The following is a 12,846-nucleotide window of genomic DNA, read 5'->3' as shown; positions in this document are numbered from 1 at the left end:
ACAAATAGTGACAATAATGATTGACAGGAGTTAGTATGTCACCTGGAGGGGTCGTGAGAATCTTGTCGTTGTCTTGACACCAGCCCACTGCGTGGATGTAGGGACTGGTTGCATCACACCTACAGAAGAGCAGGAGAAGGACAGTGGTTAAAATGCCATCAGCTCACCAATGTCAAATTTCCCCCTTTCCTATTTCCTTGGCGGCAGTTAGCCTAGCCATTAAGAGGGAAAGGGAATATCTAGTCAGTTGCACAACTGAATGCATTCAAGCTAAATATGTCTTCCACATTCAACCCAACCCCTCTGAATCAGAGAGGTGCAGGGGGCCGCCTTAAACGACATCATCAGCACACGAGGAGCAGTTGTTGGGGGTTAACTACCTTGCTCAAGGGCAGAACAGTAGATATTTTTTAACTTGCCAGCTCGGGATTCAAACCAGTGACCTTTCAGTTACTGGCCTAACACTCTTAACCACTAGGCTACCTGCCATTCGGCCAGAAACTGAAAGGTTGGGTTAAATGTGGAACGCATTCAGTTGTGCAACTGACTAGGTATCCCCCTTTCCCTTTCCCCCTGTCTCCATAAACTGTTAAAGACATGAAGTTTATGATATGAATCCCCACTGTTATGAGTGATTGAATAAGGATCATGTTAATGACTGCGAATACAGACAGAGGAATAAATCAATTGACAATGTGACAGAGTCTGACACTGTGGCGTGCATTTAGCCATGATGGCATGTTATGCACCATACACTTTGATGTATCAGGACAGTCAGGGTGAGAAAGGACACTTCTCTCACAGCTTCCTAAGAATACCTCTCTGCACGACAAACATCAGTAGGGCACATCATTGACCTGATGAGTAGCATTGTTTAGGTGCAACTACAGGTATTACTACTGTTATGATGTCGTTATTGCATCGACATTGCTGGATAAATTGCAAGGGGCTTGCAAATCTGTTTAGTATATTGCAACCCTCCTTACTTGTCCAATAGGCTGTTACTGAAATATCTTTGGAGAGTTAAACTGTTTACTATTTCACCATGTACTCAACATACTGTAAAGCCAATCCCTATTGCGGTATTCCAGTATGGAATAATCTCAGTAGTGCAATGGGCTTTTACTAGTCCTGTATTAGTAGACCGATTTATAGATGTCTTCAGCACATGAAACCAAAATAATTTGTATCGCTGCACTCCCCCCTAGTGTCCTACTCTCTGGCCAGGTCAGGGTGGAGCAGAGTGGAGTAGTTTAGCTGCTCTCTGGCCCGAGCTGTGATGTTGGAGTGGCCTGTGACTGGCTGTAACTGGCTGATGTGATACGTAGTGACATCACGTGTGAGAAAGTCACCTCCCTGGATGAGTCTGCTCCTACCTTAGCCGCTCTGGGCTCTACTCTTTCTCTAACTCCTTCTTGAGATTTATTGACGATCATCCATAATTCAACCAATACAAGCTCCTGCATCGTGCAGACTGAGGCTTCCTCCTGGCTGACAATCTAAATCCACAGCTGGGAGAGGTCAGAGTGGGCACGAATTGACAGTAACGACTGTAACCACACACGCAGTTCTCAGTCAGAAAGTCACACAATGGTGACAATCAACAAGGGTTGGAGTGATGAAAACCGAGGGGGGAAACGGAAGCATTAAGAATTGTGAGACAAACAAATGCAATAAGAAACCAATAAAAGGGAGAAAAAATAAGACTAAATAATTGTGAGAAAAGTGATGTGCGTGCCAGTGTCAAAATAATAATTCATGGTACAGACATTTTTGTCTTCCAAATCTGAAAGCAATAATGCAGATTCAAGTGATGTAGCATGTTTGCTTGTGTAAAATATAAATAACAAACACTTTGGTAAGAGGCAATGATTTTCTCCTCCCAGACACAAACCTTCTGTTTTAATAATCTAGCTCCATCTAGTGTCCAATTCTGCAACAAGCTAAACCAACACAGACTCCAAAGCAATATGATTATGATACGGCATCAGTTAACACAAATCACTGCTGGTGATGATACAGTGCTTTGATTTTGAGTACTGAAGGAAATGTAATCACAAAGTTAGACATTACCAGAAGTCATAGCTCTCATCCCAATTATCAAAGTGCACCAGGAATCGACTGTCCACCATGTCTGTTACTGTGGCAACACAGATGAAGGAGGGGTTCTTCTTGTCAATGGCCTCCAGCTTCATCCCAATTCTGAATCCTAAAGGGGTGACAGTCTGGAAAATATACATAGGACGGTTACTCAGAGGCAAAAGTTACTTCATCCATAACCCTACAGATATAGGATCTTAATTTGATCACCCTGTTTGTTGTAGGATAACTTTTGCAATGCAGGACATTTTAAACTTGTAGTGTATTCTGAAGGCTTCTGAGGCTTGTAATTTCCACTTAGAAATGTCAGACTTAAGAAAAAATGTATCAACCCTTACAAAAAAAAGTCAATTAATTATAATCCACATAATAATTAACATTTCCTGTTGCTGCAGGACTATTTTCCTGCTGTAGAAAACCACACCTGTACTTTAAACCATTTAAACTGCACATGCATCAGCGTCAAATCTATGTTGAATGGGCTGATGTCAAGTACTGTACTTCAATGAATGATGTGTAGTCTTAACTAAACACTTTTACCAAGTGGTGGTAAAACGCTACTACTAAAGCAATATGAAAGTGGACACATTGAGATTTTGTGTCAGAGAATTTCGGATGGAGCAAATGCTTTTTAAATGGGAGTCATCTGTTGCCGGATGAATGACAACGGGGATGATTGACAAAATTTGAATGCAACTCGTCCGAAAATAGTTTACTTGAGTTGTACTTCTGACGGTCAAAAATGGACAATGATGAATGTCGATTTCATTTGTGTTCATGCATCGGAGTGTGTCCCCGGCCAAATCTAGTTCTGTAGGCTTCTCTTACCGTGTTCTGATTCTCAAACAGGGCCTTGGGAGCTGCCTGGGCTTTGCTCTGTTTGATGTATGACGACCAGCTGAACTCCTCATCCTTCATACCTGTCCATCCATAGAGAAATGACAAGGATTATAGTCACGTTTCCATTAAGAACTGGGGGGAAATTATTTTACTCCTTATTAAATATCGCTGGTTAAATTACAGTGCTAGTAATCATACATAGAAGTCATATAAATAAAATCTTTGTGTTCTTTGTGTTTTCAAAATAGTTTAGAACCGTTTTCCAGTTGCCATGGGTAACCTGCTTGCACACCTGCTTGTCAAAGTATACACACTGTAACCATCCCTAAATGACTAGTCTCGCATACAGATGTAGGATATTAATTTGATCACCCTGTTGCAAGAGAACTTTCCTGCAATGCAAGACATTTAAGACGTGTAGTGTATTTGAGGTAAAAAAATGATACTTTGAAATGTCAGACTTGATTTTCCCTTACAATTTTTTTTATCAACCCCTACAAAAATGGCCACTAATTATAATAATCCACATAATAATAATTCAAATTCCCTGTTGATGCAAATTAGCTCAAATTACAATACAGCAGTAAGGAAATACTAATGAGAAGAAGATGAGGAAGTGCTGAAGTAACCGTTTCAAAATATCCCATCCAAAATGACAAGCAATCCATACGTTATTATCTTTTCCAGGTGGATATCTGTCAAAGGTAGCATGTCTCTTACCTTTGGGGGGGTGCAGCTTGTGTCCCGTTTTCTCACACCATCCCACAGGGTGGATGTCTGCCGAGTTGGAATTCACCCAGAAGTCATAGCAGTCCAAGTTCTTGTCAAAGTGAAGCCGTATTCGGTGTCCTGAAACCTAAACATGGAAGAAGCATTAAGCATCTTCATACCTAACATGGTCATCCTGTATTTGCTACTCAGAGATGAAGTAGCAGAATACTGACCAGAAGTGCACATGATGCCAAAATAGAAAAGTAGACATAACTCAAAACCAAACAAGCATTTATGGTCGTATTAATACTGTAATTTGCTAAATGCCATTGCATAGCAACACATACAGTACATGTTAGTGAACACAACTATTGCTTTGCACTGGAACAAGAACAATGACAATGCAGACTTTGCTTCAGATCTTCCCAAAGCTGAAGAAATCCATGCCATGAACTGAGACTCCTCTAAGAGGGCAGCGATGATGAGTCGAGGTGAGAGGTTACCTCAGCTACAGTGAGCACACAGTACATGGAGGGATGTTCTGGGTCCACACCCTCCAGCCTCATCCCCACCCGGAATCCATTCTTACTCTGGGGGAAGGCCTGGTGCTGAAAGGAAAATGGGACATCATTAGTTTAAAATACATATTCCCAGACTTATGTAGAATAAATAATGAACTTAACAGTGTTGCTGTAGGAAAATAATAATATGATTAATGAGTTGAATAAATTAACTCTAAACATGCAGGACACAATGTAGCCTTGTTGTGAAATTGCATATAAACGCTGAATGACAAGCTGTAAAGGAGAAATAGGAGAAAGATTAGAATGACTCGAAGGAAACAGAGAATGCTAATGGGTTAGACCTCAGTTAATAACCAATTCTAGACAGGCCTGGGGGGTATGATAGCTCACCTCTTTGAACAGTTTAGTGGGGGCAGCGATGGCTTTGTCCTGCTCCAGATAGGAGGCCCAACACCAAGACTTCTTCTTCCCTCCATATGGAACAGCTGCCATAAATAACGATTTGATTGTAACAAGCAATCAATTATTACATACAGTTTGTGTGTGTGCAATGGCAGTGATTATAGGAATATAGTGATTTGGAAATAGTGAGAAGATTCTGTCCCAAGAGACAGTCCCTATTGGCACCCGATCCTCTATACCTTTGATCAGGCCCCAAAGTGCACTACATAGGGGATAGGGTGCCATTTGGGACACAGCAAATACAGGTGCCCCTTCCACTGCCTGTTTCTACTTACTGTGTCTCAGCAGGGCTGCATCCCCCCTCCGCTTCCTCCTGCCTCGCGGAGCTCCACGCGTCGCCTTCCTGCTGTCTTTCTCCTCCTGTTTGATGCACAAACAGCAGGATTTACACACTAGAACACTCTAATATTCAGGAACATTCTAATGAGCCTAAGAATACTCACAAATACAGTATAGACTAGAGCAATGTGATATGTTGGTGCAGGCAATCAGGACAGTATTTATGAGGTAGTATGGAAATAATTCTGAATTTGTGTATACATTGAAATGTTTCCATTTTGAAACATTAATGATAAATCAGAGACTATCAGCGAGTTTTCAGCACCAATCAGGTCACAGAACTTTGTGAGAGGTATTAATTTAGTTACGACACCTCGGCAGTGAAAGACATGTAAGGCTAATGTATCATCCCTCATAATCTTGTGCAATCTGGAGTGATGCAAAAAAATGTACAGACAGAGCTCTGGAACTATTTGTCTATAGCGTCTTTATATCACAAAAGCAACATCTACAAAATGTGATGAAATATCAGTAAATGTCTTAAAATGTTGGGAGTGATTTAGTAGGTACACAATGTCTGTAAAAGTGAGGGGGGGGGGGGGGGGGGGGGCATGGATAAGAATTCCGGATAACAACACTGGTAAAAAAAAAAAAAGTCCAATATTCGTTGGAGTATAAAGTAATACTGACATAGTCCTCATCATGGTCGTCAGGCAGGACCTCTGTGGTGTCCATCTTGTCAGCTAGGCTCTCCTTGTACTGCTGCAGAGGCCTCTTACAGCTGACCCCCACCACCTCCCCATTGCTCTTAGACACCTCTTTCTTCAGCTTCAGCTCACTGCAGTGGAAAGAACACAGAGTACCAGTGATTTAGAAACTAGAAGGTTTCTAAAAGGTTATGCAAAAAGGATTATCATTGTTAAAAACTATAGTTTCAGTAATAATTCAACTGGGAAATGTTTCTGTCAAAATATCTAAAGTATGACCAGCTCAATACAGTGTTAATTCACGGCAAATAATTGAAGTCAAAAATGTAAATGAGGACCACATGTATTTCATATTGATAACGCATTGTGCCTACATTGACTTATTCCTGGTGACGGCTGCCTATGAATAATCGTATCATCATCAGCTATAAAATGGGCAAAATCAAAAAAAGATATATTTTTTATTGTAATCTAACTCAAAATGTTTCTAATTAAGTGTAATTAACTATTTATTATAGGATGCATAGGCAGTATTTTCCTTTCTCTGTTGCCATGGCAGTCGTAAATCCACAGAGGGAATACCACTTTAAGATGTAACGTTCTGTTGGCAGCTTCTCCTCCTATAAGACAATGGATACATGGTGCCCACGGCAATGCAGCACTGGCTCTCTCTCTCCCCAGCTCAGAGCATGCATTAGCATCACCACCAGTCTTTACATTAACTAACTGATCGATTATTCCTGGCTTCCACTCTGCATAGGATGGCTGGCCCCAAAAACATTTTAGGAGGGAGACTCATTGATTTTTTTTTAAGCAAATGAAGGATGTTTATAGTTGTTCATATGAGCAAATTGAGAAAGAGAAAATATGATACCAGTACAACCTTTTTTTAATCTATATTGGTGTTTCAAAATAGTTGATCATTTGGCATCAGTGTATGATATCAACATTGACTATGTGAGTCTGTCACCGCTATTATTTCAGTGTATTGTACATAAGGGAAAGTTATTACAAAAGGAATAACCTCAAGAGCTCAATAAACAGCAGTTCAACTACCAGAAAGTAGCATAATATTTTCCCACAGCATCAGGCAGACACTGCAGTTAGGACCAGGCCAGACCCCCTGGACCCTAATAAATCTCTAGTCCTCCCCAGCCCACTCACTCCTGCTGGTCCTGCTGCAGACAGCGCTCGCTGCAGTGAAGGCAGTCAGACAGGAAATCCACGGGGGAGCCCTTCCTCTGGCAACGCACACACACCAGGCCTCTCTGGGCCCACTGACCCTCCTGCCTCTCCTCTTTCACCGCCACACACGCACTGTCTGAGAGGGCTGGGGAGGGAGTAAGAGAGGGAGAGAGAGAGAGAAAGAGGGAGAAAGGGAAAGAGAGAGAGTCACAAAGTCATCCTCACCCATCTCCTGTGTGGCTAATGAAACGTTTCTAAGCTCAGGGTCAATAAGAACAGGGTAATGGTCAAATACTCCAGTCACCCAAGTCATATGCACCGCAAGCAGTACCGGAGCGCCAAGTCTGGGACCAAAAGACTCCTTAACAGCTTTTACCCCGAAGCCATAAGAATGCTGAACAACTAATCAAATGGCCACCCGGACTATTTACATTGACTCCCCCTCCCCCTTTGTTTTTACACTACTGCTACTTGCTGGTTATTTCTATGAATTGTCACGTTACAAATGACCTTGACTAATCTGTACCCCCGCACACTGACTTGGTACCGGTACCCCCTGTATTTAATCTGTACCCCCGCACACTGACTCGGTACCGGTACCCCCTGTATTTAATCTGTACCCCCGCACACTGACTCGGTACCGGTACCCCCTGTATTTAATCTGTAGCCCCGCACACTGACTCGGTACCGGTACCCCCTGTATTTAATCTGTACCCCCGCACACTGACTCGGTACCGGTACCCCCTGTATTTAATCTGTACCCCCGCACACTGACTCGGTACCGGTACCCCCTGTATTTAGCCTCAATATTGTTATGGAAATGTTTTGTGTTACTTTTGATTGATTTGATTTATTTTTTACTTTAGTTTATTTTGTAAATATTTTATTAACTATATTTCTTGAACTGCATTGTTGGTTAAGGGCTTGTAAGTAAGCATTTCACGGTATATACCTGTTGTATTCGGTGTATGTGACAAATAAAATTATATTTGATACCCTATTTTATATTTTTAAACAACAATATAGCCACGAGCTAAACTAACACATACTGTACATTAAAGGCATTTGAGATCTCAGCTAATCAGAAACGCTCCAATAGATAGCTGACAGCTGACCACTTTTAATGATCATTATTCATCACTTTCTTAGCTTTGAGCTCAATTTAACTAATTATCATACCTATAAGGTTAGGCACAATTATGACAATGTAATATTGTGGAAAATGCATATATCAGAGGTATCCTAAACTAAAAGATGAAAGCATTTTTCAGAAAGCACAGTTACCTGATGTAATTATCTGGTGTTGTGAATAGTCATAAAAACAAAGCCACCACTACTGATGTGAAGTCGTTTCTTGAAGATTGTGTATGTGGTATGTGGTAAGGTAGTGAAAACCGTCAGTTAAACATGCTTACTTGAAAGAGGAAGATGAAAGAGTAAATATATGCACATCCCACCAGGTCAGGTGCTAGAGAGACAGGTGCATATTATGTAAGATCCCAATGGGGATACAAACATTGTACAAGTGTAGGCTTACATCTCACAAATATATCCCTGTTGGGAGCATATCAAAGTTGTGTACATTGAACAATGCCATCTTACCCTCCTGAACAGTGGGCACTGCCCATGTAGTGGTAGCATGAGACTTCTTCACCCTCTCATCATCTCCCTCCTCTGTTAGGACCTCCAAGACTCCAAACTCATTCACCTTAAACTGATAAACATAACACACACACACGTGAGGAGTAATTATATTCATTATATTTAGATGAATACTGTGATTAGGGCCATGCAACATGGTCAGGAAAAACTAAAACGAATTATGATTTTTACAATTTATGATGTACACAATTATATATAACATTGCATTTGTCATTACAAAAACGGCTAATTTAATTTCATTATAATGTTTCATTTTTCTGCTTGGTATAATACAAATATTTACAGTACCCGTCAAAAGTTTGGACACACCTACTCATTTATGTTTTTACTATTTCTTACATTGTAGAATAATAGTGAAGACCTCAAAACTATGAAATAACCCATATGAATCATGTAGTAACAAATAAAGTGTTAAACAAATTATTCAGAATAGCCACTCTATGCCTTGATGACATCTTTGCACACTCTTGACATTCTCTCAACCAGCTTCATGAGGTAATCACCTGGAATATATTTCAATTAACAGGTGTGCCTTGTTAAAAGTTCATTTGTGGAATTTCTTTCCTTCTTAATGCGTTTGAGCCAATAAGTTGTGTTGTGACAAGGTAGGATTGGAATAAGAAGATAGCCCTGTTTGGTAAAAGACCAAGCCCATATTATGACAAGAAAAACTCAAATAGGCACAGTGAAATGACAGTCCATCATTATTTTAAGACATGAAGGTCAGTCAATCCGGATATTTCAAGAACTTCGAAAGTTTCTTCAAGTGCAGTCGCAAAAACCATCAACCGCAATGATGACACAGTCTCTAATGAGGACCGCCACAGGAAAGGAAGACACAGAGTTACCTCTGCTGCAGATGATAAATTCATTAGAGTTACCAGCCTCAGAAATGCAGCCCAAATAAATGATTCACAGAGGTCAAGAAACAGACACATCTCAACATCAACTGTTCAGAGGAGACTGTGTGAATCAGGCCTTCATGGTCGAATTGCTGCAAAGAAACCACCACTATAGGACACCAATATGAAGAAAAGACTTGCTTGGACCAAGAAATGTGAGATTTTTAGTTCCAACCGCTGTGTCTTTGTGAGATGCAGAGTAGATGAACAGATGATCTCTGCATGGGTGGTTCCCACCGTGATGCATGGAGGAGGTGTGATGGTGTGGGGGTGCTTTGCTGGTGATTTATTTCAAATTCAAGGCACACTTAACCAGCATGGCTACTACAGCATTCTGCAGCGATACACAATCCCATCTGGTTTGAGCTTAGTGGGACTATTATTTTTTTTATCAGGACAATGACCCAACACACCTCCAGGCTGTGTAAGGGCTATTTGACAAAGAAGGAGAGTGATGGGGTGCTGCATCAGTTGACCTGGCCTCCACAAGCACCTGACCTCAACCCAATTGAGATGGTTTGGGATAAGTTGAACCGCAGAGTGGAGGTTAAGCTTCCAACAAGTGCTCAGCATATGTGGAAACTCCTTCAAGACGGTTGGAAAAGCATTCCAGGTAAAGCTGGTTGAGAGAATGCCAAGAGTGTGCAACGCTTTCAATGTAGAAAATAGTCCAAATAAAGCGAAACCCTTGAATGAGTAGGTGTGTCCAAACATTTGACTGGTACTGTATATATATGTATATGACAATATTGAACCTTTTTGGCTATTGTGGTGATCTGTACCTTTAGCTCACTCCCAGGTAAGGTCCCAACACCCTCACTCCAGTCCATGGCACCATACACATCAAAATCAGGGGTTACTGCATTTGTGATGTTTGTAGACTCATCCATATTAAAAATGGTGATATCTGAAATAGACAATGATAGATGAAGCCAAGCCAGACAATTAATAATGCACTGCATAATAAATATGTCATAGGCCTACTAAATGTACATAAACTGACTTTATAAGGCTTTTTATTACATTAGCTAATTAAAGTGCAACTCAAATGAAATGAAGAAAAACAAAGTGACGTTCAACAGAGCCGATTGGCAACAATGTTTCAATAATATTTCACAGAGCTGCTTTGCAACAATATTTCACTATTGTCGAAACAGCGGAAGCCATGTGATTGGAACTCGATGACGTGCATCAACCACTAGAGGTCATTGCTGACAACATTAAGACGACTGCGTTTGAAACTTTCAGACCCTATTCAACAATGAAATCACTGAACAAAAAATCGAGACGAAAATGTCTAATATATTTTATAGAAAATATGAATTATTGATAGTTTATGCAATATTATGCATCAATATTGCTGTCTTTCAAATACAATTCCTGACATTGGGGTAGGGTATTGGCTATAATTTATGTTTTATGTATGCGCCCATAAGCTATAGGCATTCAGGCAGTTACAGTAGCCTATATCAACAGCAAATCGTTGACAGTCATTTCTGAAATTGCAATATGGAAGTAACTTCAAATTGACCTAAGCATATAATTTAATTTACAACCCAAACTATTTGAAGGATTACTCCTATCTGCTAAGCGTCAAAATTGCATCGTTGCGGGAATACTTTTTTGAATGATCCAAAAATATTATTACAAAGGAAAATTCCGCATGTTGACTGTGCACATATTATTCTCCACGTGTGTTAGATTTTATCATCAGATGCTCACTACCGGTTGTGAGGGTTATTCATATTTATTTCGAGCTCTTTGAGTCAAATAGTTTTTATTACGAGTGGGGTTAAATTATTCGGTTGGGCGCAACCAGTTCGCATTTCCTTTGTATTCCAACTAGGAGTGTTACAGGTATGTAGCGATGTCCCTTAGCAAGACGCCCAACATGCATTGTATCAGATCTAAACACTTTTCTTTGCTCTGATACTATTTAATGTGTTTTAAAGGCAGTTTCCCAAAATGGCGGAGCTGGAATATACTCTATATAATTCTCACCGGCAGGCCTGCAGACTCGTTGCACTACAACAAAAATTATATTTAACTGCCTTGACAGCTTTTTGGAAGGAAATGGTGATATAAATATTTTAGTCCAAATCGCTTGTCAAGCGCACAGTTCCTCCTTTCCACATCCATAACCGGGAATTACACTGAAGCGCATTATTCTTGAAAGAGTACAATATACCATTATTATATACGTCTACAAGAGACAAGAAATGTAGCGCAACATATTTTCTATCGATTGCAGTAATTTTCAACGCAACTTTTGTTACAATTTTAGAACGCAATAGATTAACGCTTTACATTGAACCTCTTCCTGGCTGATATTATTGATGACACGTCCAGTCGTTTTGTACTTTATTGCTAAGTTTTGGTCAAATTCCGTCGCAATGAACCTCTCACGAAAGTATTAGACTACACAATAGATCACTAATTACAATAAGACATAATTTCCTGCATTGACTGTTTTATCGTAAAGTACATTTGTTTTAATTTGTCTGTTTCTTACCCAAATTCTCCCACGAGTACTGACAAATTGCCCAGGCAGCCGTCAATGCGCATGAGCGTGGCTCTGAGCGAGTGCCTGCAGTGAGTGCCCCAGCTAGACTGAAGAACACATGATGGCAATATCGAAAGTTTTAGCTGGTTGAGTAACAAAATATTTATAGATTTAACCATTATTTGTCGCATAACGTTGCCATCGAAATAAAATCACCAGCAAATGATTATTGATGCGTTGTGGATATTTGGAGAATGAAATATGCGATAATGGGAATACAAGAGCACGAATACCATGTTACTAAAAATACAACCCAGTGTGCTTGTCGACAGTGAAACGGGGTGACTTGCGAAATAGCACAAAGAACGTCAGAAAACGTTTCACTACCGACATTGTGTTGTATAGTACGTAGTGCGCCATCAACACATTTTCAATTTTGTGCTTAGGTTTATAGTACGCAGCAAGCTCGTTTTCGTTGCATTTAATATACTAAAATGAATCTGTGCTTGTGAGTCCTGTGCAAGAAACCATGCAAATATTGATGTACAACGTTTCTTTATATCATGCTATAGTTCCATTACTATGAACAAATTGTCTCAACTTGATGTAATGACATCAAAATGAAAAACACTAATCCATGGCCTACTTTTTAATTCAAATACCTTTATTGAGACTTCTAGTTAGTTTATCTAGAGTTGTTTCAGTAAAAGTAGCAGTACATAATAGAATACATAACGTTAGAGTAGAATACATTATGTATGACTTTCATCAGTAATGGCTGTCTAGAGACAAATGTACAGTAGCTATCTGTGCAGATTTGTAGTCAATCATGCTTATCATTACCAATGCATTCAGTTCTAAAAAAATGTATGACTACTTTTTCTATAAAATCTTTAATGCGTTGTCATCAGATTATTATGGACTGCTCTGTGAGAGCATGTCTGGCTAATGCATACTGGAATGGGTGTTAC

At 40.0% G+C, this 12,846-nt stretch overlaps 1 protein-coding gene across 2 annotated transcripts in view; it reads right to left on the bottom strand.

The window, feature by feature from the left end:
* The window catches only part of LOC110529552 (lethal(3)malignant brain tumor-like protein 3), a 42,424-nt gene extending 30,206 nt beyond the window's left edge, over positions 1-12,218 (bottom strand). For both annotated transcript variants that reach the window (XM_021611811.3, XM_021611812.3), the window contains exons 1-12: positions 11,885-12,218; positions 10,155-10,279; positions 8,411-8,522; positions 6,788-6,953; positions 5,607-5,754; positions 4,913-4,997; positions 4,566-4,660; positions 4,155-4,259; positions 3,661-3,796; positions 2,929-3,020; positions 2,074-2,225; positions 43-119 (exon numbers count right to left, since the gene is read on the bottom strand). In XM_021611811.3, coding sequence (XP_021467486.3) covers positions 43-119; positions 2,074-2,225; positions 2,929-3,020; positions 3,661-3,796; positions 4,155-4,259; positions 4,566-4,660; positions 4,913-4,997; positions 5,607-5,754; positions 6,788-6,953; positions 8,411-8,522; positions 10,155-10,262 — 1,276 coding nt within the window. In that variant the 5' untranslated portion in view covers positions 10,263-10,279; positions 11,885-12,218. The remainder of the gene's footprint in view (positions 1-42; positions 120-2,073; positions 2,226-2,928; positions 3,021-3,660; positions 3,797-4,154; positions 4,260-4,565; positions 4,661-4,912; positions 4,998-5,606; positions 5,755-6,787; positions 6,954-8,410; positions 8,523-10,154; positions 10,280-11,884) is intronic.
* Positions 12,219-12,846: the final 628 nt, after the last annotated feature.

This window comes from Oncorhynchus mykiss, chromosome 8, assembly GCF_057628025.1.
Source record: "Oncorhynchus mykiss isolate SJ-2025 chromosome 8, ASM5762802v1, whole genome shotgun sequence".
NCBI classification, from domain to species: Eukaryota; Metazoa; Chordata; class Actinopteri; order Salmoniformes; family Salmonidae; genus Oncorhynchus; species Oncorhynchus mykiss.
Note: the sequence above shows the minus strand (reverse complement) of the source record. Positions and strands in the feature narration are given on the sequence as shown.